A 25,698-nucleotide genomic window follows, 5' to 3' on the forward strand; every position below is an offset into this window, starting at 1 on the left:
TTTTTCCGAGTACATACAACCCGAATATTTTTCAAGGTGCGATTGAATAGGCATCTCCTGGGCGAGCTCGTACCAACGTAGACCTCATCTTTGCTCTAGGGCTAGGTAGTGGTCAAGAGTTCGTCCATTTTTAATAAAAAAAAAAAAAAAAAAAAAAACATGAAAACTGTACTCACCCCAAAATATAACTCGGATAAGATGGCTTTTCATTAGATTTCGAATTAGATAACGAATGATATGTATACCTATGTCAAGAATCCATATCGTCTGTTTAAAGGTTTAAAGGTCCACATAAATGAGATTTTCCACAAAAAGTCTTTAACTTATATAGCTATGGTAAAAAAATCACAGTCTTTGTGCACGTGAAACTCGATAAAAAAAAAGCTATAAACTTAATTAAAGTTTTGTCTGCAGAAACATGGTGAATTTCTTATAACTGGTACATAATTTTGAGTGGATTCTGTTGACGTCGTTATTAATAAGGGATCCGTGTGGACTAATAATCCAGATAAATCTCCCAGGAGATTGTAGTAGGGGATTCAAATGGACGGAGGGGATTATTTTGTGGAAAATGTCACTTATGTGGTTTATAAGATTGTGGATGTTTCTATTGCTACTAGCACGGATGTTTTATTTGTAATTGTATAGTCTACTATAGGGCGACAATTTTTTTGCATTAGATTAAGAACGTGCGTCTGTACTTCACGAAGTTGATTTCGATAATATTTTGTCGACTATCAAAATAAGAATACAGAAGGCATGCGATAACGTACCTATGTTTTTTTTTGTTTTTTGCAAAATTTTTTTTCTTTCACAATTTATCGATATTGTCGATTCCGCATTACTATTTAAAATTTTACGAAAACTGGCAACCCTGCAAACGTCATTTTACTCCCATCTTAAAAAATCAGATTACAGACATATTTAAATGTCTATTTTTTTTATCTACCACTGGAAAAAATTATTTAAATCAATTCCCAATCTCAATAACATTCACGAATATAAAATACACTGGACAAACATAGAAATATAATTTACTGCAAAATCATGTCACACAAAAATCGTCAACTTTGCGTTATCTACTATATATTAATTATAAAAAAAGGTCAAAAATTCTTAAGAGATTCTAGAACAATCTGCGTTAATGTAAAATGTTAAGTAAAGGCACTTTCACACAATACGCTAATTAATCATACTTTGGACGGACTTATAAGTATTAAGTTGTTCACTTAATCTAACCGTTTTACACTTACACTAAATGTATGGCTTAGGTTCAAGTAGAGATTACTATAGAGATTCAATTTGGCCTGTATACATTGAAGAAACTCGTCACGTATTCGTAAAATACCTTTTAATACTTCTACATTGTAAAGGTATTAGTTTTTTTAATATATAACAGTCCTATAGGAGTATTGGCTTGGGCCATGTAGTTGCGTGTCCGCAGTTGCGATATAAAAAAAAACCATTAGAATAAGATTTGATTTAAAGATAATGCATGAGTAATAGACGGTTCACACGTAACGGGCGTGGATGGACATGCGTTTGACAATATGATAAAGAAAATTAAGATGTGAATTTGAAGATTAAAGTTCATATTTGTTTGACATTTCTATACAAAGTAATATCATAGTTGAACGAGGACAACGCGATAAAGAAATAGCAAGAAGTGACTAAACATCATCAACAGAACACAACAGCCATCTTCATCGTTGCTCCATCTAGTGCGAATCGTGTTATGAAAGTCTGCGTTAGTTTCAGCTTGAAGTACAATGGCCCGGAGCCAATATCTGCCTGCATAGTAAACTAACTTACATTTATTATGTGCAACTAAAAAATCTAACCGCAGATTTGGTAAATGCGACTTCCAACGATCCATAGACCGTCATGACACAATAGTTTTAATAAAACACCTTCCTTTAAACGCGTTGCTTCGACGCCAAATGTTTACTCGATCATGATTTCAAAATGGACGACGCCGATCTTCTCCCTGCGGTTGTACAAGATATTGCGCGCCCACGCGCGGCACTCGATGTTTATCACGATGCCAGCTTACGACAGAAGAAATACATCTATATAGATTTGTATAGAACAGCTGATTTGTTCCAAAAATTTGAGCGGTGGCACCCATTGACTTATAATTATATGGACGTCGGGTCCGCGCTAAAAAGTGTCCGAACTTATAGGGCGTTAAAATCGTATACAGAGCGTCATTCACGCTTTAGTCTTCATTTGTTCGACTGACAACGAAGCAAGCAAAATTAGACAGTACTGCGATGACATTACAATTTAAATTCAACGTTTTAGCTTTTTCATATTCCTTTACATGTCACTACGTTTAAATAGGTTGACTCGGGACATTTTTTTCTTGGTTTTTGTATTAGACCCGTCGTCCATTTATTTGTAAGTCAATGGTGGCACCCCAGTAATAAAATGGTAGCTTCTGAATTTTGATGTCAATGGTTCGAATACAACTTTTTTCGCTTGCACCAGTGCAATGCTAATTGCTCTAGCTCTCTCATAACTCGATCTGGACCCCGATTAAGACGTCTTCGATATGGTAACTGAACCATTCGATTAGATATCGTTCTCGAATCAAAGGGCGCTTTCCAAGCTATTCAGAAAATTCAAGTTAAACGTTTGATTCTGGGGGTCTACTCTCGATTTCCGTCAGAAACAATTACTGTCAAATAAGTAATATTCGACAAAATTAAAAGACAAGTCTCAAGTATTAACTATATCGGTATTAAAAAATAGCCAATCTTTAAAAATCTTCTTGTGATTACAAAAATAAAAATAATTGATTGATCAATATCAATCAATTATTTTTATTTTTGCAATAATAAGTAATGCCAATTGCCAATTATTTTAACATAATATAAAATATTAATGGTATTGTAAACAAAGTGAAAATCTATTTAAATTAAGGTAATCATTACAGTAAGTAACTGAAACCAAATTTAGATCACGACGGATGGAATACAGTAATGCCGAATATTAATATGTTTTGTTACTAAATCCACTACCAAAACAACTATTTGTTGAAAATATTAATTACGTACTGTTGTAAAGCACGCATGTATGTGCAGTATTTAAAAGCTTATTTATTATTTATTATATCCGATAACAAAGCAATGAATAAAAATACATAATTTTAAATAATTTTAGATTCTACTTTGCGAAGGTCCACATTGATCAATATTATCAAATAATCTTCGTACTCGCAAAAATAAAAAACTACAATTTGTTTTCATGGAGTAGCAAAGTAATTACTTTCAATTTATAAATTAAATTTCATGTAGTTGCTTCATTTCAAAAATAACTGAAATTAACAAACAAAACTAAAATCATAACTATCTGTTATCAAATAACGCGAAAATACGTCGTGTGCATAGGCTCTTATATGGTCAAATTTTCAAGCCATTTTCCATGAAAACTGAATGAAAAATAAAGAGATGGAACACTTACTCCTTGGTCGCTGAAGATGCACGGCTACGAGCGGGCTGAGGTAGCCCTCCGCGTTGTTGTACGGGTAGAAGTATCCTGGGAAGCCAGGGTACGGGCGGTACGCCAGGGGACCGATGTTCTCTTGGTCGGCAGGGGTCTCGCCGTGGCACGACACCCACACCATGTTGGCCTGGATTAATCAACGAAATTGGCACCCGCGAGGACGAGACGAGGCGGTGTGGTCTACTTCGTTGTGAGGAGGTGAAGGAGGAGGACGTAGCTCCTCTCGGGTGTTGGGTGCGCAAAGTCGCTTCCAGAGCACTCGAGAAGACCACGGTGGAGTTTTAGCCAGTAAAAGTCTGGAATAACCTTTCCTCTGCCCCCGCGGTATCCTAGGAGGATTTTCCCACGAAAAAAAATCAACAAACAATTTAGGAACGTTTCTTAACTGGCTTCAAAACTCACACAATCATAATGTTACATACCATGAAATCTTAATAATGATTCGTAATATAATTTAAACTTTATCCAGTTGGCATATCGCTGAAAGTTGAATACATAAATTGGATGTTGTTAAACCTATTGGATCCCATTCACATCCATTCACTTTCGAGATATGGCAGTTACAAGTTTAAAAGTGCGTCTCACTATTATTTTATTTTCAAAGCCTATAATGTCATGTAACGCCAGAATTATTTATTTATGTTTACATGTTGGATTTTTTTTTTGCTGATCTAAGAGGTTAGACTTTAGGAACCGTTTGTAAAAATAACTCATTTTTTGATAATTTTGTGCATTGGATCCCTTTAGCTTAACAGCGTCCAATTATCACAAGTTACGACCTTTTGATATTATATTTAAACTTCATTCCAATGTGCTGATATCTAACTACAAAACTATAAGACGCCCGTTAACGTTCTCAAAAAAAGAGTCGATCATACTTACTTTCGCTTCTTACAACAAAGAATCTATTACCATAAACAAAAAATGGAAAACTTATTATTAAATAAGACGTAACATGTTCATCGTCGTGGTAGGCCAAAATAACCGGCAACTCAACTACCTGTTGGGGCCGTGAGGGGTCAAAATGACCGGCACGACGTACCTAATTTTGCGATTCTGGTTCACGCTGCAGGTGACAAACGTTACATATTTAGCCATATAACATGACCGGTGCGGTCCTAACGAACTTCCTAACAAAGTAAGCCTAAAGAAATGGTTACCGAGAAATGTTAATCTTAAATGACAGACACATGTTAGTTTTAGGTAAACATTGATCGAGCATTACGTGTACGTACTCCGCCTGGCATTGCACGTAGCACCCTATCGGCGCGGCCTAAACGTAATAATTATTCCGTTTAGGCCACCCTGGATTGAAATGCCCGGCACTAAAAAAAATATCTAAATAGTGCCTAATAATAAAATATCGCGAAAAAACATACTCAAAAGCGACCAAAAACCATTATACATATTATTACGGATAATATTACACGTACGGGTATCATTTTTGGACTTCAAATTAGCGAAATAATGGATTTTTCCAGATCATAACGTACGAAGCGTAAATAACAGTCTGAGCTCAAACATGTGGAACTCTGCGTACTGTTGGCACACATGCCACGCCAACTACGCACTTCTACTGTATTTATTGTTCTGTGCTCTATAGTTTTAGTTTCTTTGCTCTCACACATACAGCTCTCCCTTTCAGACATGTAGGCTTTGGTCTACCGTGCTCCTAGTGCAAATAATGATATTGTGCTTACATAGTCACGGTTGTACGCGGTGATGTTCTTGATGTGGGCCTGCAAATCGAACGGCATATCGTCTGGCAGCGACTGCGTTTCGTTGTAGTACTCCGGACGCCAGCCGTAGATCCTGCAAAATGTCGTGAGGGTAAACAAATTTCAGAGTCCACAATTTACCATAATTGCTAAAAGCAGAATTAAAGTTTCAATAATATGGTTTCACGAGACCTACTTATACTCGACAGTCGGCCGTTTGTACGGCAGCTGACGTCATCTCTTACGTTAGTTTGTGAATGATTCTGTTAACACAGAATCATTCACAAACTTGGAAATGAAACTATTTTTCGGAGATTCAGTCGTGACCATGAGACCTGTAAAGGGCCCGAAAAATAGGAATCTTTGAAAAATAAATAAAAACAATTTAAATCTGGAAAAATTGTTTCATTTCCTATGTGAAACGGTCGCGAACGTAAGAACTCAATTATGTTTAACGACATATTTTTCAGTTGCCCTAATGTCCATCCCCAGTCATTAGATATATGTGTCTCTGTCCCGCTCTATAACTTATTTGCTCACAAATTCAACGGTCTAGTCTCCCCATCACATTTTTATATTTAACTTTAGTCTTCCCCCTCATATTAGACGCTAGAAGTCGTTAAATATTTATTTCTCACTACAACCAATTTTTTTCCCGCTAAACATTCCTAAAATTCCCTAGATTTAACGACTAAGTTGTTAATGATGTTAGTAATATACTCCTGTGAAGATATTAGTATTTTACAAACAACTATATAATCAGTTTACAAGAAATTTTTATAATAACTGTAAACTTGAAACATTGCATTCCTTACGAATGTATATATAATGTAAAAATAGCGGACTGTCGTACTTGTTGAGCTTCAGAAATATGCAAGGCGAAGACAGGTGAAATGAGAAATGATTCTCCTCGATGCAAGGATCCCATCCGCGGATGTCCACATCGCAAATCTTGCCCGGAGGTGGCGGATTGCGGAAGCCACAGTTGTAGATGTTCGCCCCCGCGCCTGCTGTCTGACCCTTCTTTTTGTACACTGCAATTTATTTTTATATATATACAATACATTTTATGCAGATAACAGATTAAAAATAACACAACTGTTACTTATATTGCACCCACAATAAAAAATACTTCTTAGGAACAGACAAAATAAATAAAAGTCCTGAATGTTTTTCAGTTGAAAATTAAATTTTAAAAAGTAATAACGTGTTACGCAATACATAATTCATTATCAAACAACTGTCTAAACTGTTGTTGCTATACTGCTATTTTGCTGTTGCGATTGCGTCGCGTGAACAATCAAGTTTGTAACAGTCAGCAGTGAAAGAGAAATGGCTGAAATTTTAAAAACTGACAGTTTGAAAGCTTTGTAAATATAAAAAAAGAATTCAATTAAAGAAAATTAACTAAACGCAAATTCAACATCGAGTCTCTCGACAAACCGGTGTTAGTCGGAAATAAAAACAAATTAAGGCGATTATCACACTGCACCGCGCCCCGCGACAGAGCGCGGAACGCGGAATCACGCGCGCGGTGGCGGAGACGCAGATCTGCGTCAACGTGCGGTTTAATCTGCGCGGGGGCAGCGGTCTAGCGGCCCCGCGTCACTTAAAGTACTCGCTTCGCAGTTGATCGCCGTAGTGATTGTATATGTAGCCGAGATCCTTCTTTGACAAGAATGGTTAATAATACAGAACTCATTCAGGACACTGCAATTATACTGCCTATTTACTTTTTGTTTACTCAAATAAAAAGACACCGAAGATATTGGATACATACCTTTTTACGAACCAAATCGATAAATGCATAATTTCAACTTCATTACAAAGATTTAAGAAAATATGAAGATAAATTTGGTCGATTTTCAATAGCAAATACAAATTTAGAGCGGTAACACCGCGCGGAGAAGCTTTGTCAGTGTGTTCGACGGCGCGTGTTTTCCATACAAACTGAGGTATTTCAGTACAACGTTAAAAAACGCAGCACCATTCATTTTAATGACTTCACATTATTTTAAATAACTTTTGACTGGTGACAAGAGGTGTAACAATATAACGCCTTAACATTCTCCCATTGGTGTAAACGTATAAACATCAAAACATGCACGTCTCTTTCTCTCCCTTCATCATCACAATCAAATTTTATTTACTTTTATTTTGACACTCAACTAATTGCATATTACAAGAACGTTTGACAACCTTGATGGGCCTTGCACTGTGGGCACTGATCTTTTGACCTATAATGACAAACATTATAGCATATGCCATAGATACAATATTATTATTATTACAGTCATTGACTTACAATTATATGGACGTCGGGTCCGCGCTAAAAAGTGTCCGCACTTTTAAGGCGCTAAAATCTTATACAGAGCGCGACACTCCGCTTTAGTCTTCATTTGTTCTACTGACAGCGCGATACTGCGATGACATTACAATTTAAATTTCGAATAGGTTGACTTGGGACATTTTTTTCGTGGTTTTTGTATTAGACCCGTCGTCCATTTATTTGTAAGTCAATGATTACAGTGGTTTTATTTGGGGCCTGTGCAGCCACTCATCACTGCAACCATTAAGGGATCTATTGTGATCACCACTAATTAGTTTGGAGTCAAGACCAACAGCATTAAGGAACTGGGGGACTTTCCTGGCTCCACAGTTTTTATGTCCTCTGGGTGTGGCCTGTGCCTACCAAGTATGGAACTTCTTACGCCTATTAGAGGGCAGCACCGGGTAAGGAGATGCACAGAAGTTTCATCCACCTTGTGGCAGAATCTACATTCTCTGTTTTCTCTCTGCCCAGTTTTTAACATGTGCTTGTACAAGCCACAATGTCCTGTTAAGACGCAATAGATTGAATGATACAATAAGAAGAATAGATATCTTACCTGAAAGAAAATCAATGAGTTGATTTTTCCAGTAAGCATAGCTCTCAGGTCCCGTACCCTTGTACCAGATTAAGGTACTTCTAACATCCTTAGGAAGAGGACGGAAGCCAAGTCCTGGACTGGTGCCAATGAGGCTTCCTTCCTGCTGCAGTCGGGGTACTCTGGGGTTGATGAACTGCTGCTGGAAGGTGACCAGGCAGATGAAGAAGAGGCTCACTAATGCGGCATAGAATATACTGTAGAACATCAGGAGCCTTGCTGAAAAGGAAAAATTTAAATCTTAAATTAAGTTTTTTCAACACAGTTTGAAATTATTTTTAAGTATCAAAATGGCCAAACAGTTATGTCATGACATCGAATATATATCCAGAAATAGACACGAAATGTCATTTATTTTGTTTGAAAACTATTCTGCCATATCATTACGCTGACAACTGCGCCCCCACAAGCCAGCCTGAATTTGAAACAATTGATGGGTGTCGTCAATTGTTTCACTTGAAATCTACCAGTTTAACTTGAGCTTTGCTGTAATGGACGAAAATTGAAAAATTACATTTAATTTAATATTTAATTACTGATGAAATATGATTCCATTTGTATTCTAATTAGATGTTTTGCTGTTTTCCCACACCACAATGTAACAGCCCCCCATTGTTAGAGATATTATCTTTATTACAATCAATACAGAATATTTTTGGAATATACAGAGACGTACACACAGGTCAGTTATTGGCGCTGTACTATTTCAGCTTTCTAATTTGTGGTTGCACCGCAAACAAGAGTTGATATTTAAAAGTGATATCAGTACCATTCGACTGATGAGTTGCCAGGGATGGATCGCCCTCATTTCATCTCTGTTTCTGGTTATATACTCTATGTTTCTTGACAGTTGGCCCAATTGATGGAAAGTGAAAACTGTTACCTATAAATATTTTCAGTACTAAGGGAGTATCCACAATATTCTAATGATGTTGATGACTTGGGGCATTTTGTATTCAGAAACTCAACTTACAAATGGCTCAGTTCCTAATACATTGGCCATAATCACCACTATCACCATGAATTACTGCTCAAAACCAAGACCAACAGAGCTAAATGACTAGCATGTTTATGGTTTCAATTGTTTTATTCTCCTCTGGTCAATCAGACATGGAAATTTCTAGCCTGGTTATACAGCGTGTCCCAAAATTCAACGATAAGCGGGCGCTGGAGGGTGGACCTGCGCATAACTACTTGAGGAAAAATAAGAAAAAAAATTTATATCATTTTTTTTTAATTACGATAAAAAAATTGTTATTCTTCGAAAATTTACTCCCTTAATGATATTTTAAATCACCACGACCACAATTTTTCAGATATTTCTGATGTTTTCATTTTAACGGCCACCTAAGTAGTACTGCTGTCTACCACAACTCTTAAAATTCCCAGAATGCCTGCAATTTTACAAAAAAATCCATCAAAATATTTTTTTTCCTTGAAATTTTGAAATATTTTTACCTGCAGTCGACTTTCACTCATCGTTTTGTAAAAAAAAAGTACGGACACCACTGCGGCAAGTATTTTTAAAAATTGACGCAACTAACCAAGATTCCAAAATGGTATAATACTTTAAGAGAACTAGGCGCAAAAAAATATTGGTACCATTTCTAAGAAAGACTAAATTTCTTGATTATTGTTCTTATTCATAATAATCACTTTCACTATGTGCCGAAAAAAGATTATTTGATGCAATTTCTTGGAATTTCAATGGCACATGTGCGTAGTCGATACAATTTAGAAATTAGAGAGAGAAAGATAGCGAGAGATATACGTTAGAAAGAGATAGATAGATGCCCTTTGTTGAATAACAATAAAGCAGGTACTTAAAAAAAATGTTGCAAAAAATATTCGTACCATTTTTAAGAAAGACTAAAATTCTAAATTATTGTTCTTATTTATAGTAATCACTTTTACTATTTGCCGAAAATAGGTTTTTGTTGCTGAATAAATCAAAACAAATGGTATTTCTTCATTTAATTTATTTATTGCAAAATTAACATTATAGTAAATGTTCAAATTGTTTGCCACCAGCATTAATACATGCACGACATCGCCTTAAAAATGATCGTTTTATCTGTCGTGCATATCTTCTACCGTTGATATGAGCCGCAGCTTGATTGACTTTGCCGAAACTCGTCCAATGTTGTGATGGGTTTTGCGTGAATCCTGTCTTTGAGACAACCCCAATAGAAGAAATCCAGGGGGTTTAGGTCGGGTGAACGGGGTGGCCAAGTGGGGCACCAAGTCGCCCGATCCAACGCCCAGGATATTCTTGGTTTAAGTATTCTCGCACAGGACGGGCGTAGTGAGCTGGGCAACCATCATTTTGAAACCACATGTTTTGTACATCACTTAAGGGGATGTCTTCTAATAATTCTTGCAAATCATTTTGTAAAAAGTTCAAATAACTATCACCATCTAAGTTTCCTTGTAACTCAAAGGGCCCAATCACTTTTCCATTTAATATGCCTGTCCATAGGTTAACCTTGAATTGATATTGGGATTTGTCTTGTCTCATCAGGTGCGGATTTTCATTGCTCCAACTATGTAAATTGTGAAGATTTAAATAGCCATCTTTCTTGCAGGTTGTTTCGTCCGACCATAGAACTTTGTCTAGGAACTGGGGATCTTCCCGGTGTTTTTGCAGCATCACACGGCAAAATGCGATCCGTAGTGGATAGTCCCGAGGCAATAACGTCTGCACTCGCCTATATATATATGTGGAGCGTGTGACGTTTCAGAATTCGATGTGCCGTACTTTTTGGGATTCCCGTAGCTGCTTCTATGGCACGTACTGAGGTAGTTGCATCAATGTTTATTTCATTGAGAACTTCTTCATCGCATTCCGATTTCGGTCTTCCAGCGTTTCTTCTGGCAGATGGAAAATGACCCTCCGAAAACGCTCGATACACATTCAAAAATACTCGTTAATCCGGGTATCTTTCAGTGTTTGGGTACCTTTCTCGATACAATCTGCTGGCAGCGTTAGCATTGCACCGACATTCTCCATAAATGAGGTGCATGTTAGCGTATTCCACCGGTGTGTATGGTAGCGGCATGATAAACGATAATCAGTTCAAAATACGCCAAAACTCCAATTCACAGTCCAAAGTGACGCCAGGTCAATTTAGTTTGCAGATCACTTAAATCCAGTCCAATAAGCCAAGCCAAAAGTCGTTAGTACGAGAGCTACGTTAATTGATTACGGAAAGGTGCGCAGTAAACAAAGGAGCAGAGCGTACTGACTTGCTGAGCACCGGAACTTCTCTACCTGCGTTATTGCTATTCAACAAAGGACATCTATCTATCTCTTTCTAACGTATATCTCTCGGTATTTTTCTCTCTCTCTAATTTCTAAATTGTATCGACTACGCACACGTGCCATTGAAACTCCAAGAAATTGCAACACATAACCTTTTTTCGGCACATAGTAAAAGTAGGTAATTATTATGAACAAGAACAATAATCAAGAATTTTAATCTTTCTTAGAAATGGTACCAATATTTTTGGCGCCCAGTTTTATTAAAGTATTATACCATTTTGGAATCTTGGTTAGTTGCGTCAATTTTTAAAAAAACTTGCCGCAGTGGTGTCCATACTTTTTTTTTACAAAACGATGAGTGAAAGTCGACTGAAGGTAAAAATATTTCAAAATTTTAAGGAAAAAAAATATTTTGATGGATTTTTGTGTAAAATTGCAGGCATTCTAGGGTTTTAAAGAAATGTGGTAGACAGCAGTACTACTTAGGTGGCCGTTAAAATGAAAACATCAGAAATATCTGAAAAATTGTGGTCGTGGTGATTCAAAATATCATTAAGGGTGTAAATTTTCGAAGAATAACAATTTTTTTATCGTAATTGAAAAAAAAATGAGAAATTTTTTTTCTTATTTTTCCTCAAGTAGTTATGCGCAGGTCCACCCTCCAGCGCCCGCTTATCGTTGAATTTTGGGACACGCTGTATATTTGGTGAATAATATCGATGACTCCGTGGCCGAATGGTTACTGCCAAGGTCCTAGGTTTGATTCCAGTGACTAGAGAAATATTTGTATGGCCTACATTTATTACTCTCGTGAGTTTGGGTGTATTTAGTGGTTGTCTATGTGTGTGTCCATAGCACCCGCAACACAGGTTTTCCCTAGTGCGGGGTTATGTTGAGTGTGTGCATTGTTATTATTATTATTACTACTCCTTTTCCCTTGTCGGGCACTGCCGGTTGGTTGTAGGACTCAATACCGCTATGCTGAAACTGTACCCAAGGATATGCTGATTCCTAGAGAAACCCAGGTGTGGTGTGCGTAAGAAAGAGTAGTAAAGAGTTCATCAGTAGTACAGCCACCTTACATATTTCTGCCCCCAAGCAGTAATGTCAGCATTACTGTGTTCCGGTTTTGAAGGGTAAGAGTGCTGGTGAAATTACAGGCACATTGGACTTGTCAACTTATGTCTCAGGGTGACAGGCGCAGTGGCAGTGACCCTCAGATCCATGCGATTTAAAGCTGTGAGTGGCATTGCAACTGTTAGGGACAGGAGTGTAGCTTACCATCAGATGCACAACTTATTGGAATAATATCATGTACTTTTCATATTAAAGAATATTTTTAAATATCAAAAGCACATGACAATATAGTACATTATAAGCAAACTGATGTGTCTATAAAAACACTTATAGACAGCGTAAGGCTTCTCAGACGGATTACCCTAGATTTCAGCTACTTATTGTCTCTCACGTTGACACTTAAATCATTGTCGAGTCAGGTGTACTAGCCTCTAATCACCTGATTAATAGGATTTTGCTACCTTCTATGAAATAACTCACAATTTAAGTATATTAAATGGTTTCCCATACTAAAACCTGCTCATAAGTTCCATTTTGAATACTGACACTGGCAATGATTGCCATTTTTATATTATTCTTATAAAACTGACGCTGGCAAAGCCTAGTGGCCGCCATAAAGGAAATAATAATAATAAGTTAAATTTTTATGCGGACCTAAATTCCAGTACCTATTTATTTAATTGACAAAGAAACACAAGGCACTTTTCAACGTCTCATGGTTAAGAAATGGAGGCAATTCTAATAAGCGACACTTAAGCGAAATCGAAAACGGTTTTTGTATACAAAAACAGCAAACAATGCATTTAAGCCACGCCCTCGAAAACATGTTACACCCTATTCTTCTAGCTAGAATTTTTACAATGCCTAAGTGTGTTATGTATGACTAAAGACTTAATTATTATAAACTAGAATAGATAATACAATCTCTAGTCATAAAATATAAAAATAACACGATCTTCCTTACCCCAACCTTCAGCATCTCGGTTCAAGAACTTCCCGGTGCCGGAATCGTAACCAATAGGAGACTTTTTTTGAATTCTCTGTGGTTTTCTCTCCACTTCAAATTCTTGCATGTGTGGGAAACTGGACATTTTCTTGTCTACAAGGGGATTTAATTCATGAAGATGAAATATAGCAAATAAAACTACAAAATGAGACACCCCAACCGCTCGCTAACCGCTATGTTTAGTTAGACTTTTGTTTGACTTTACCTTACCACAGACTATTTAATGACTGAACTACGTGACTTTATAGAGGAAATAGGGATGGGTAACAAATATCGTTATTTTTTTCATGAAATAATAGTATGGTCAACTGTCTCGGAAAAACAGATATAATTATCATCATTATTTTTACATTCGACATATTAAAAATCGATTTTTTTTTCGAGTATCAATTTCGATGTTTTTTATCGGAGCCTCAGCAAGACTAAGTGCTTTACGAATATTCGAAAACACATCTTAGAGCATAACTGCACAAGGGACGCCATGCCTAGGCTGTCCCCTGTCAAAGTAAAAGTAAAAGTAAAATTAAAATTAATATTACATACTTTTGAAACTATTTTATTTCATTTCCACTATCTAATTTATCGCATCAAGTGTTCATGGTTAAGACGAAATCTTACACGAAAAATTCTAAAAATAACTCTACTACATCCAGTCTAGCCAAGGATGGCCTTAATGTTCAATGTATCTGAAGTGTATTATTTATTAATGAAAGTCGTACGAAAAGCAAGGAATTTGATTATGCCAGTATACAGAATCTTGAAATTCAAAATTCAGGTAAGAAATTGATTCACCAATAGTAGTTGCAGCAGGTAGAGGGGTAATGTTATAATTACGATTTTCAAAATTTTCCAAATATCAACTTACTATAACATTATTACGACTAATTAAATTAAGACAAAATTTGTCTGTTAAATAAATTCTCCTGACGAATAATGGCGGAACACCAGACTCAACTTGTAATGAATTTATTGGAGACGACATCATAGCTCCAGTAATAACGCGTAAAGCTCTATTTTGAATGATATCAAGTTTTCGAAGCAGCTTTATGGAAGCATCAGTATAAAACAAACAACCATAATCGAACTGACTGCGAACCATATAAATATATAGGGTTTTAAGAGTCTTGGGATCAGAGCCCCAGTTAACCCCAGTCAAAGAACTTAAGATGTTAATGCGCATCTCAGCTTTTTTACAGATGTACATAATATGAGGACCCCATGTCAATTCCGAGTCTAAAACCATGCCTGCATTTATCTTTTATTTTAAATGGCAATAAGGCGTTATTATAAAAAAATTTTGGACGGTATAAAGTGCTATTTGAAAATAGCATAACAGAACTCTTTTCGACATTTACTTCCAGTTTAAGTTGAATAGTTAGTATGTTACTAAGTTGTTAAACAGTTAGTCATAGAAAGTTCACCTTGAGAAATATCATCACAATCCAAATAGATTACAGGGTCGTCAGCATAAAAGGAGAATTTTACAGAATTAGGGATATAGAATTAGGGAAATAAATATGTTTCATGAAATCTACAAAACTTAGAATAAACATTAAAGGTGACAAAACAGAATTCTATAGGAAGTTTTTGGACCAAAAGACTTATTCTTTATTTTTAAATACACGATCGTGCAGAAAACTAAAAAACCAAAATAAAATAGGACCGGGAAGACCCAGCATAAATAAACTCTTAATAATTTTTTTTTACAATATATTTTATTTATAATAAACAACAATACAATGCTCTAAGCTGTAGCTTATATAATAGAATGAACAAACTAAGTCCGATTTACTCCCTACCGAAACACACACTTAAAAAAGTACTTCAAGAATTACTTTTAACACTAAATTACAATGACATAGAAAATATGTTAAAATGAAGAAAACCACATCATTCCATTCACTCCACACACTTACACCCAAAACACACACTTCAATTAATACACACTACAATAATTACAAGGTAAAACTCTTATTACAGTACACTTATTTCAATACACTTATTTACGTATACTTATTTGCTACTGAAGCTATTCGTGTGTACTATTTAAGCACTCAATGTTGAAGGAATCACTAACTCCTAAGATACAGGATTACCTAGTTTAGGAGTTAGGGAATCACAAATATTGGCATTTCTTTACTATATTTTTATGTTTCTTTTTATGTTGTGCCTTGTAATGCCATTGTATTTCATTTTTCTTTGATCAATAAATTATTATTATTATTATTATTATTATAATTAATACAGAAATTTGAACTATACTATAGACAACGAGTACCGAATATTACACTGTAAAATACAAAATAAACGCGTTTTTGAACCAAAAGCGAATGGTTAACTATATGGGTGCTTAGACAAATTACTACTTAGAACTAGAGAAAATTAAAACAAAACTAATTAACCGGGATGTAAACCGGCTTCAGGTATCATAGACAGTAAATAATTTGTTGTGGATGCTTACCTAAAATCTGTTCAATGAGATACCAAACATATCCGTGTCACAAAATATATTATTATATAAAGATAACGAACGATGAAAATAACTGTTTCTCGTATAATTCTTATGGAGTCGTGGTGGTACGAAAATTTTTATTTTACGTTGGTGGCGTGCTGGTAAACGAGCTTTATTTATAAAATTAACCTGCGGTAACAGAGTCGGCGAATCAACCATATTGTTAAGTATTTTGTACAGAAAAACTATGTCAGATTTCTTACGGCGATTTTGTAAAGTAAGTAATTTATTACGCCTAAGAGAGTATTCGTATGGTTCAATTAGACTACTAGTACGAAAATTAAGAATCCTGATGAATTTCCGTTGGACTCTTTCTATTCGATCGATATTTCTTTTGTAGAATGGATTCCAAACCACGCTTCCAAAATCGAGAATGGATCTAACGAATGAATAATAAAATTTTTTAAATGTTATGACTTGCTTAAATGGTTTGGTAATTCGATTAATAAAGCCCAGGCTTCTAAAGGCTCGACTGAGTGTTGTATCAATGTGCGAATTGAAAGATAGTTGATCATCCATGACAATACCCAACTCTCGAATGGTTCTTACTCAAGGGTATAAGTATAATATATTGGACATTTCAGTATTTGTAAACGCAAAACAATATATTCAAAATTTCATGTGACGTTCCCGGGTAATCCCATATAACTTAAAATATTCCCAAATGGAATATTGATCTACTTTAGTTAAATGGTTGCATGTCGATAATGACTTATCGATAGGTTATGGTACGGTACTAAAGAAACCGCCATTTGTTCGTTCAATTTTTGTTTAGGTATGCACGTTAATTTCGTAGTTAGAAGGGCAGCTCCTTTCTTTTATTTTTTTCCATCCTCTAAGCCTAACGTCTACTGACTGAGTGAATGAATTTAAACTAGTTTAAATCATAATGTAAACATTTTTTAAAATAGCAACATTGTAATTAAAACGTCAATCGATCGAATGCTGTCAAAAATCTAATTGCTTTTTTCGCGTTTTAGCAAAAAAGCAGAATAGTTAGTGAAAACATAATTTTTAAAATGGCTTCAATCTATAAAATCATTCTAATAGTGGGATTCATATCCCTGTTCCACTCAGCATTCTCTGCTGCACAGCGTAAGTTAACAACCGACTGTTGAAGAGTCGTACGAGTAGGTACATAATTCATTTCTACATCTACGCAATTGTTTTGTGTTTCAGATCGATCCTATTTGCGTTTGACTTCTCAAGAATTCACTACTCTGCCTTTAGATGTAAGTACACAAAGTCTACATCGTCGCTTGAGAATCTTGAGGTTGTATGAATCAATTATTCATGGTTACCATTGCAACGTTACAGATCGTAGTTCAAGCGGTTCTAAGTTTATTTGCGGTGATGTGGGGAGTGCTTAATGTGGCTGGTAACCTGCGAGAGATCCCCGCCGCCGCTGAGCTCAACCAGACTAAATGGGAAACTCAGCGAAATGTTCCTTCTTTTTACATGTTCAACCACAGAGGCCGAGCATTGGCATACAATTACATACCAGCAACAGGGAAGTCAGACTTGGAGAATACAGATTTTAGTTAATCTGATAGTATAATTTAGTGCTTGCAGGAATAATTGTTAAGTTATAATTATAATGTTTATTATGTCAAGGCAATTAAAGTTATTGCAATAATGTTTGTGTGTAAAATGATATATGGACATGGGTTATATTTGTTTACACAAAGAAAATAAATTAGAGAAATATTCCTTTATTGTATTCTTAAAACTATTGCATAACATTTTTAAATTTGGCCCTCACCACACAGTAGGGTACTCAAAACATTCGAAATGTTGCAAACTTAACTACTTCATAAATGTAAAAATTAACCTAGAACTAGCTAGAAACTTCACTCCTATTCTAAAGAGAATATTGAGTAGAGTATGTATTCTCACAGGTGATTACACACTCAGGGGGTCTACTCTCGACATCCGTCCGAAACAATTACTGCCAAATAAGCAATACTTCACCAAATGAAAAGACGCGTGATGCGAATGAAGCTTCATACTTGATACTTGACTTTTAATTTTGTTGAATATTACTAATTTGACAGTAATTGTTTCGGACGGATGTCGGACGGAGATCGAGAGTAGACCCCCAGATTAGGGATGCACGACTTTTTGCTTTAAATAAATTTTTTAAATCGTAGTTGATCACATGCCTCTGAATAGATTCACAGATCATATGCTTTTGAATCAATCTTATAAAAATTGTTTCAAATGTGATTTTGGTAAAAAAATAATATTGACAGCCTTTTCGGCTTTGGTCGACTTTCATTTAAAGATATATTAATCCGTGAGAAAAGACATTCAGATGGCACATAAGTAGCACCACTCGCCCAATGTAGTAGAATTATTGTACTTCGATGTTGCCAAACTACCAATATAAAATAGGACTAAGCATATGATTCAGTCAAGGTTCAATGTTACTGTTTTGTCTAAATTAAGAATACAATTGAGACCATTCAATTCGCCTTAATGTTGAATTGATTTGGTTAAAAATTGCATTCCAAGGAATTTACAATACAATAATTACAATAACCATGAAAAGTCATTGTCAACTGATGTAGTTTTTGTTCAGTATGTACCTGTGAAACTCATATGTCTTAGTTTTTTCTTATAACTTTAATATCTCTATTTATTTGGTGTTGAAGAGTCTCATTAAGAGCTTCCACTCAAAAATGCATATTCTAACATGGTGAGGGCCACTTGCATATTTCTTGAACCAAGATCCACATTAGCACTATTATCACATACTGTGCTTTACATAACGCACTATCTTCCACCACGACCGCCTCTGAAGTTGCCACCTCTGCCTCCGCCGCCGCGCCCAAAACCGCCACCGCCGCCTCTACCTCCAAAACCACCTCCCCTGTTGAAGCCGCCGCTGCCACCACCTCCTCTATTGAACCCACCACCGCCTCTGTTGAATCCACCACCACCCCGGCCACCTCCGCCGCGACCAAATCCACCTCCGCGGCCGCCTCTTCCACCGCCGCCTCTACCACCTCGACCTCCACCGCCCCTTTTCGCTCCCGGCGGCTGCGGTAGAAACCGTTTCAGTGGTAACAATTTGGCAGGGTCGATAAAAAACTGCTGCCCTTCCTTGAAACTCTTTGCCTTTATGTTCTCTCCGAGCTTCACTGATACAAAATAGTCCCTCAGGTTACCGAATATCTCGTCGATTTTTCCAATCTGTTCCTTGTTTTCGAGGTAAATGGGCGCGTTAAAATATGGTACATCCTCTATATCTACTTTACAAACGAGGTCGTCTTGGACGGTCCAGCCGAAATGACCTAGAGGTATGACGGACTCAGGTGGTCCAGCATCTTGATGTCTAAAGTTTCCGCCCCCACCGCCGCCTCGACCACGAAATCCACCACCTCCTCGTCCTCTGCCACCGCCGAATCCCCCACGGCCACCACCGCCTCCTCTTCCACGGAAGGACATTTTTTAATAATTCTTAAATAAACAAGTTCGTGTGGTAGTAAAATATAACCTCAAAGCCCCACGTTCACACGCTTGACGGCTGACGCTATTTTGACAGGCATGCCATCGTGCCAACATTACAATAATATTATCAACAACGTCAAATGTCCCTACACCATCACCAAATTACGGAAATTTGTTTTCAAAATCGATCGGTTGTGTTGGCCACACCGTATCTTTGTCAATCACATTAAAATGTAAACCATAAAATGTAAACTGTAAAGTGCCTACCTACCAATCTAAAGTTGGTGAACGAATGAGAACGACCGTTTTGTTTTTGAGATAGTAAAGTAAAAATTACTAAAAACGACGTTAAATTAATGAGGTGAAAACGCTGGTGTTTAACTATATTGAAATGCGTTACTCTTCTAATTAAAGACGAGTTTTTATTATATTGTGGTATAGTATTGTTATGACGTATAACAATGGCGAATTTGGAAGACGAAATACGAGATCTTCGGGAGAAAAACAGCGAATTGGTACAAGAGGTACAATACTTGAAGATCGCTGACGCTCAGAGGCAAAAGGAAAATTTGGAATTGATGAGAGAAAACAACGAACTACGTTTAAAATTGAGCGTAAGCAATATCTATTTCTGTACCCAATTTCACTAATTTGATTCACTTTGTGGTCAAAGTCATCTGCATTTAATTCCTCTATAACATTCATCAGTACGATTATATTTTTGCTTAAGTCTGGCTCATAATATCTACAATAAAATGCTAAATCAAACAGCTGTTTTTAGTAATGACAACTAATCTTCATTAGTAAACGAAATGTTTATCTAGACTCATACATTATGAGTAACAAACATTTTTTCTGAGTAATGGTAAACATTAATAAATAAATTTTGAAACAAAGCAACAAAAAGTATTTTTTTTATCAACTTGCATCTTTGTACGCACTTATGTATTTGCAGACATCCTCAATTTGGATGATATGCATTTCCTTTATAAATTTATGGTGTTTTATAGCGTCTCAAAAGCGGTGGGGAGGCTCAGGCTCGTAAGCTGGACTCGGCATTGCAGTCTGCCAGTGCAAATGCCTTGTCACACTTAGTGCAAGCCTCTGGGGCCATCGCCAGGACTATAGAGCTGACCAAGCAGTATATACAAGAGCGGCAGGAACTGGAATCTGCTTCGCCGCGCTGGAGCGCCACGGGCAGCTCGCCCAGCACTGATAAAGTACATAAAGTGCCCCCGCTGTTACTGGGTGGCCAGTCCATACAGCCTGTGGTGGCACTTAGCAGGACAATACTTGATTCTAGTACAAGTGAGTCCACATTAATCGTGTGTATTAAATTAAAAGCTAGACTTAAACTTTTGCATATAGTGCATTTCACATAGCATGGGTGTGGTGATGTTTGAGATTGAAATTTCTAGTGATGTAGTGATGTAAAATCTAATGAAAAAAAAATCTATTTAAAAATCTTATTGAGATAATTTGCAAAAAACATAGAATCAATCAGAAACAATGATTTAAGAACAAATAATAAACAAAATAAAAATGATTCAATTATTATTTTATTAACTAAAAACTGCACTTCAAATAAAAAAGAACAACAGGACCCGAACAAAAAGCTACAAATTTCCAATTTCATTTATCAATTCTATGGTCAAGTCTCTATGGATTATATCTTTAACATTTCATTTTTTATGTACTTAAAATACTGTAATATTTACTTAAAATTATCATTGCAACAAATATTGTTTGTTTTTGGTAACCTGATTGAGACATAAGCTAAAAATAGTATAACCATCGTACCCAGTGTGCCCATCCCATGTGAAATAGACTATAGCTGCTCATTCCCTTTAAGAGAAGGCAGACACGCTTTAAAAGAATTATTGTACAAGTGAAGTGAAAGAATTGGTATCAAAATTTTGAGAAATTATATTATATTAATATTATAATATGTTACGCGATGATTCCGGCATTTGTGAACCGATTTTGATGATTCTTTTTCTGCTGGAGTGATGGTACCTCAGAAGTAGTCCCATTTAAATTTGAAGAAAATGTTCCGCCTCTAAGGGTAGCAAACTAGGGAATGAATGACTTTTGAGGTCGGTTTTTTAGTATTCTGTATTGAGATTATATGGTAACAATTTCGATTACAAGCAGAATTGGGCGTTAATCAATTTCAATCAGAAATTTCCGATTCATTCATACAGTCATTACGAATATGGCACTCATTTCTAAATCCAAGATGGCGTGCACGATTTTTCAAATAATGGTAGGTTGGGTATCGTTTTCGAGGTATTTGGGGGTGCTCATTACGAATAAGACACGCATTTCTAAATCTAAGATAGCGGACATGACTTTTCAATTAAATGTAATATGGGTGTCATTTTTGAGGTATTTGAGGGTGCTCATTGCGAATATGGCACTTATTTCTAAATCCAAGATGGCGGGCAAGATTTTTCAAATAATGGCAAGCTGGGTATCATTTTAGAGGAATTTGGGGTGCTCATTACATATATAGTATTTATTATTTCTAAATTGAAAATGGCGGACACGACTTTTCAAATTAGCAATTAACAATTAATTAATTGTTAATTGCTGTTCTCACAATTAACAATTAATCAATTGTTAATTGCTGTTCTCGCAATTAACAATTAATCAATTGTTAATTGCTGTTTCGCAATTGACAATTAATTAATTGTCAATCTTTAATTGCCTGAACAATTAAATTTTGCCCAACACTGATTACAAGTTTATGATATTTGTAGTGAATACATATTTGAAGGCTAGAGCTCAAAACAAGGTCTACTCCGAGCTCTTCCATTGACCCCGTCTGCTGATGGAGAAACAACTAACAATAACTAAGTAATATTAAAAGATTTATACACATCTTTTCAGGGTCAGTGCCAAGGACGCCAAACCACAATTCAAGTGTGACTGAGAGAGCCGTGCCCATTCCTATGCATATGCTTCAAGGTAAAAAAGTTCTTAGACACGAGTGACGCCCATGGGCATTGCGTCGTTACAACACTGTCAATTCAGCACCATTAGCGTCTCAACGTACCGTGAGGCATGTCGTTCTAATTTATATGTAGTGCAATGCAGGTCACGTAATCCGCCTCGTGGACTTGACACGTTACCATGTAAATTCCCCAAGGTGGTTGTGAACCTTCATCGCGATGTTTTCTTGCACAGTTTGCTAGAGATTTTGCTACCAAATATTCAGAAATATATGTGACTTTGAAATTAGTCATACATACCTCCACAGAGATTGCACTGTAGAGTTCTAATTGCGAAGCAACCATTCTCCCGCTGAGTCACCATCGCTTTTTTTTTTCAATATTTTGTAATAATAATAACCATCTGCGATCAATCTTGAATCAGAAACTGATCTGTGCTATAGTTTAATGTAGTTTGGAATAAAGAGTCCTGTGACTTCTTCCTTAGTCATTAAATTGTGTTCTATTGATTCAACTTTCTAGTATTCTCGACTTTTTGTAATGACTCAAACTTTTCGGCAATCAGAGATCTTGCCAATACATAGTGCTAATCCTGACTTATACTTTACGCATCGGTATTCTCCTGTTTGATAGTTGTAATTTCAAGATAGTCATGTATTCCCTGAGTTCTTACAAACCAAGGTGATTGGACTATGATCTGGTTAAGAATCTGGGAGTGTATCTTTATTATTAGATTACATTAAAGCAAAACAAGATATTTTAAACAACAAATTCAGATCTATGTTGTGAATAATGGCTATTTTTTAAACTTTATTTTTCTAATATATTTTTTTTAATTGCTCTGTAGTGATTCAATGAAACGTTTCCAAATTTTAAAGTTTGATCGCCATAAAGTTTGCTTATCACAAAAACGTTTTCAGACCTATACATCCCCTTGCAACGAATAGATTTGGCTGAGCTGCAGGGGAGCAATACAGAGACTGAACAGGAGGCTGATGTAGATGACATAAATGGTAAATATTTTTTATATTCTGGCGCAACGATGAAGAAGGGAAGGGACTAAGTGTAGGTAGTACCTTTGAGTTAGAAAATTTTTTAATAATAAATCTTTTAGTATTTTTTTTCAATCAACCTATTCGTTAGAAATTTTGTAGACATGCGACATAGGCTAGACGTATGTTTAGTTAATCTAGATCTAGGTAGAATTAATCTACTTTTGTGTCGTAATACATATTTCCGTGGTGTATTTAGGTGACCTTTAAAAAAATCTTTATTTTACGTACAAATTTACAGATCATATTAATAGTAGAGTACATTAGCACTAATAATTCTAGTTTTGTGGGACGTGTTAGGAAATGTTTTGATTTTGTTGGAATTGTTTGAGATTTTAATTTTTAGGAAATGAGACTATTTTTCCGGATTTAAATCGCGTATATTTGTTTTGGTCACGACCATGAGACCTGTAAAGGGCCCGAAACATCAACATTGTTCGAAAAAGCAAATATACGCGATTTAAATCGGTAAAAATAGTTTCATTTCCTATGTGCAACAATCGCGAAAATCGATATTTTAATTTTTTTGATGATGGTAAGCTACACGCTTGTCCATAACAGTTATAGTGCTACTCAGAGCTTTAAATCGCAAACATCTGAGGGGCACTGCTACTGCGCCCGACACCCTGAGACATAAGTTAACAAGTCCCATGTGCCTGTAATATCACCAGCACCCTTACCCTTCAAAATCAAAGCACAGTAATGGTCACACTACCGCTTGGTGGCAGAAATAGGTAAGGTGGCAGTACTTCCCTGGACGAACTCTATCACAAGGAGGTCTGCTGCTACTAAAATTATATTTCGACTGTGAACTGGCAACCGGCACTGTCTCAATTTTAGCAACTTTACACGATGAAGAAAAAAATTGTTTGAGTCATTTACCATGATCTGGTCATGCATCTGGTTTATTAAATAAAAATACGCACTGTATGTGTAATAAAAATATTTAAAAACTTACCTATTTTTATTTAATAAATCGGATGCTATATAAATGTCGCAAACAATTATTTTCTTCATCCTGTAAAGTTGCCAAAGTTGAGATAGTACTGATGGCCAATTCGCAGTCGATTTGTTTATATGTATATCAGAAAAAGTATATTTGTTGGATGTTTGTTTATGTAACAGCTCTCTGTCAGGGTCCATGTTTTTTATTTAATAACGTACACACTCAACATACATATTTATTACAAGATGCAAAAAATTGTCCCAGTTTTAATTTCAGGCTCTACAAATTTTCGAGATGTAAAACTTGGCACAAACTATAGCATCTATTTTTGCAATTAATTATTGTTTTTAAATATTTAAATGTAATCGAGTATTTGTTTTATATTCCAGATAGCAACGAGCAATCGCTTCTAGCAGATGAATCCAATAACCTATCAAGAGTGGACGAATTGGAAGAATCCTCGTGAGTGATTGTCTGATCAAATAGCCTAGAACACGCCTTGGGGAGGGCGCGGGGAAGGACTGATATTTCTGCGTTATGACTACAGATTAGAATAAGTAGTATCGCCAATTCATTGATACAGAACAATAAATACAATGAAGTGGTTAGTTAGCATCGTACGCGTGCCAACTGTAGGCATAGTTGTGCCTACTTGAGCTTAGTTCGCCATTTTTGCTTTGTACGGTGTAGTAACTGGCCGTAAGACGGCAAGGACGTTGAATAAAATTTCAATATAAAATCAAAACGTAACTTGCAATAAAGGTTTAAATTGAACTTACAACGCTATTGCGACTGGGTAAAGTTAAATTTATTTTAACAGTCCAGAATTAGATACATTTTTTCAAATTAGAAACTATGACCAATCATTATCATGATTTCGTAGTGTTTTTGTGGGTTTTGGCGACAGCAGTTCTGATAGTAATTGAGGCTTAATGCACTTATATTGTTTTTTTCTTCTTCCGTGATTGAGAATGTAAAATACAACCTACATGTATACCAACACATAAGAAGCATATGTATCTTTAAACTGATTTACATCGGTAAACAGACAGACGCGTGAAATTACACAAGTAACTGATTTTATAGTTTATACAAATGAATCGAGGTTAACATCCGAGTGGCATTCAAACGCTCGTTGCTCCACCTCAACCTCACAATTGATTTCTGATCACACTGATACGTCCATCCATAGACAACTGCTAAAACTAAACTAAACCTGATTTCTGGTCATACTGACTCAAATGGTCTAGGGCGTAAGTTTATGTATGTATGATTCATATATCT

The 25,698-nt window shown here is 36.0% G+C and overlaps 4 protein-coding genes across 4 annotated transcripts; 2 read left to right on the forward strand and 2 right to left on the reverse strand.

Annotated features, from left to right (window-relative positions):
• Positions 1–991: 991 nt before the first annotated feature.
• Positions 992–13,597, reverse strand: LOC113235538 (sodium/potassium-transporting ATPase subunit beta-2-like). Its single transcript, XM_026471271.1, has 6 exons — positions 13,456–13,597; positions 8,114–8,371; positions 6,079–6,259; positions 5,208–5,319; positions 3,466–3,634; positions 992–2,048 (listed from the first exon to the last, which is right to left on the reverse strand). Exons 1-6 carry the CDS (start codon positions 13,580–13,582, stop codon positions 1,945–1,947), a joined length of 951 nt encoding a protein of 316 aa, XP_026327056.1. The 5' UTR covers positions 13,583–13,597; the 3' UTR covers positions 992–1,944.
• A 3,412-nt stretch (positions 13,598–17,009) lies between these two features.
• LOC113236761 (membrane magnesium transporter 1) lies at positions 17,010–17,804 on the forward strand. The gene is made up of 3 exons (XM_026472932.1): positions 17,010–17,104; positions 17,189–17,241; positions 17,327–17,804. Exons 1-3 carry the CDS (start codon positions 17,029–17,031, stop codon positions 17,552–17,554), a joined length of 357 nt encoding a protein of 118 aa, XP_026328717.1. The 5' UTR covers positions 17,010–17,028; the 3' UTR covers positions 17,555–17,804.
• Positions 17,805–18,089: 285 nt separating this feature from the next.
• Positions 18,090–19,724, reverse strand: LOC113235060 (probable H/ACA ribonucleoprotein complex subunit 1). Its single transcript, XM_026470615.1, has one exon. The coding sequence runs from the start codon at positions 19,457–19,459 to the stop codon at positions 18,785–18,787; it is 675 nt and encodes a 224-aa protein (XP_026326400.1). The 5' UTR covers positions 19,460–19,724; the 3' UTR covers positions 18,090–18,784.
• A 2-nt stretch (positions 19,725–19,726) lies between these two features.
• On the forward strand, positions 19,727–24,880 carry LOC113232546. Its single transcript, XM_026467317.1, has 5 exons — positions 19,727–20,076; positions 20,473–20,770; positions 22,355–22,432; positions 23,337–23,429; positions 24,804–24,880. The coding sequence occupies exons 1-5, from the start codon at positions 19,924–19,926 to the stop codon at positions 24,878–24,880; spliced, it is 699 nt and encodes a 232-aa protein (XP_026323102.1). The 5' UTR covers positions 19,727–19,923.
• Positions 24,881–25,698: the final 818 nt, after the last annotated feature.

The sequence above is a fragment of the Hyposmocoma kahamanoa genome, unplaced genomic scaffold, assembly GCF_003589595.1.
Source record: "Hyposmocoma kahamanoa isolate Upper Pololo Valley unplaced genomic scaffold, ASM358959v1 102, whole genome shotgun sequence".
In the NCBI taxonomy this organism is placed as follows: domain Eukaryota; kingdom Metazoa; phylum Arthropoda; class Insecta; order Lepidoptera; family Cosmopterigidae; genus Hyposmocoma; species Hyposmocoma kahamanoa.

What these genes read in the sequence shown, in the direction of transcription:
- LOC113236761 (XM_026472932.1), top strand. Translation starts at nt 17,029, where the DNA reads ATGGCTTCAATCTATAAAATCATTCTAATAGTGGGATTCATATCCCTG. An exon ending in AGCATTCTCTGCTGCACAGC is followed by an intron (nt 17,105 to 17,188) that starts GTAAGTTAACAA and finishes TTTGTGTTTCAG; the next exon opens with ATCGATCCTATTTGCGTTTG. An exon ending in TCACTACTCTGCCTTTAGAT is followed by an intron (nt 17,242 to 17,326) that starts GTAAGTACACAA and finishes GCAACGTTACAG; the next exon opens with ATCGTAGTTCAAGCGGTTCT.
- LOC113235060 (XM_026470615.1), bottom strand. Translation starts at nt 19,459, where the DNA reads ATGTCCTTCCGTGGAAGAGGAGGCGGTGGTGGCCGTGGGGGATTCGGC.
- LOC113235538 (XM_026471271.1), bottom strand. Translation starts at nt 13,582, where the DNA reads ATGTCCAGTTTCCCACACATGCAAGAATTTGAAGTGGAGAGAAAACCA. An exon ending in ACTCATTGATTTTCTTTCAG is followed by an intron (nt 6,260 to 8,113) that starts GTAAGATATCTA and finishes AATAAATTGCAG; the next exon opens with TGTACAAAAAGAAGGGTCAG. An exon ending in CCGCGTACAACCGTGACTAT is followed by an intron (nt 3,635 to 5,207) that starts GTAAGCACAATA and finishes TGATTAATCCAG; the next exon opens with GCCAACATGGTGTGGGTGTC.
- LOC113232546 (XM_026467317.1), top strand. Translation starts at nt 19,924, where the DNA reads ATGGCGAATTTGGAAGACGAAATACGAGATCTTCGGGAGAAAAACAGC. An exon ending in AACTACGTTTAAAATTGAGC is followed by an intron (nt 20,077 to 20,472) that starts GTAAGCAATATC and finishes GGTGTTTTATAG; the next exon opens with CGTCTCAAAAGCGGTGGGGA. An exon ending in TGATGTAGATGACATAAATG is followed by an intron (nt 23,430 to 24,803) that starts GTAAATATTTTT and finishes TTTATATTCCAG; the next exon opens with ATAGCAACGAGCAATCGCTT.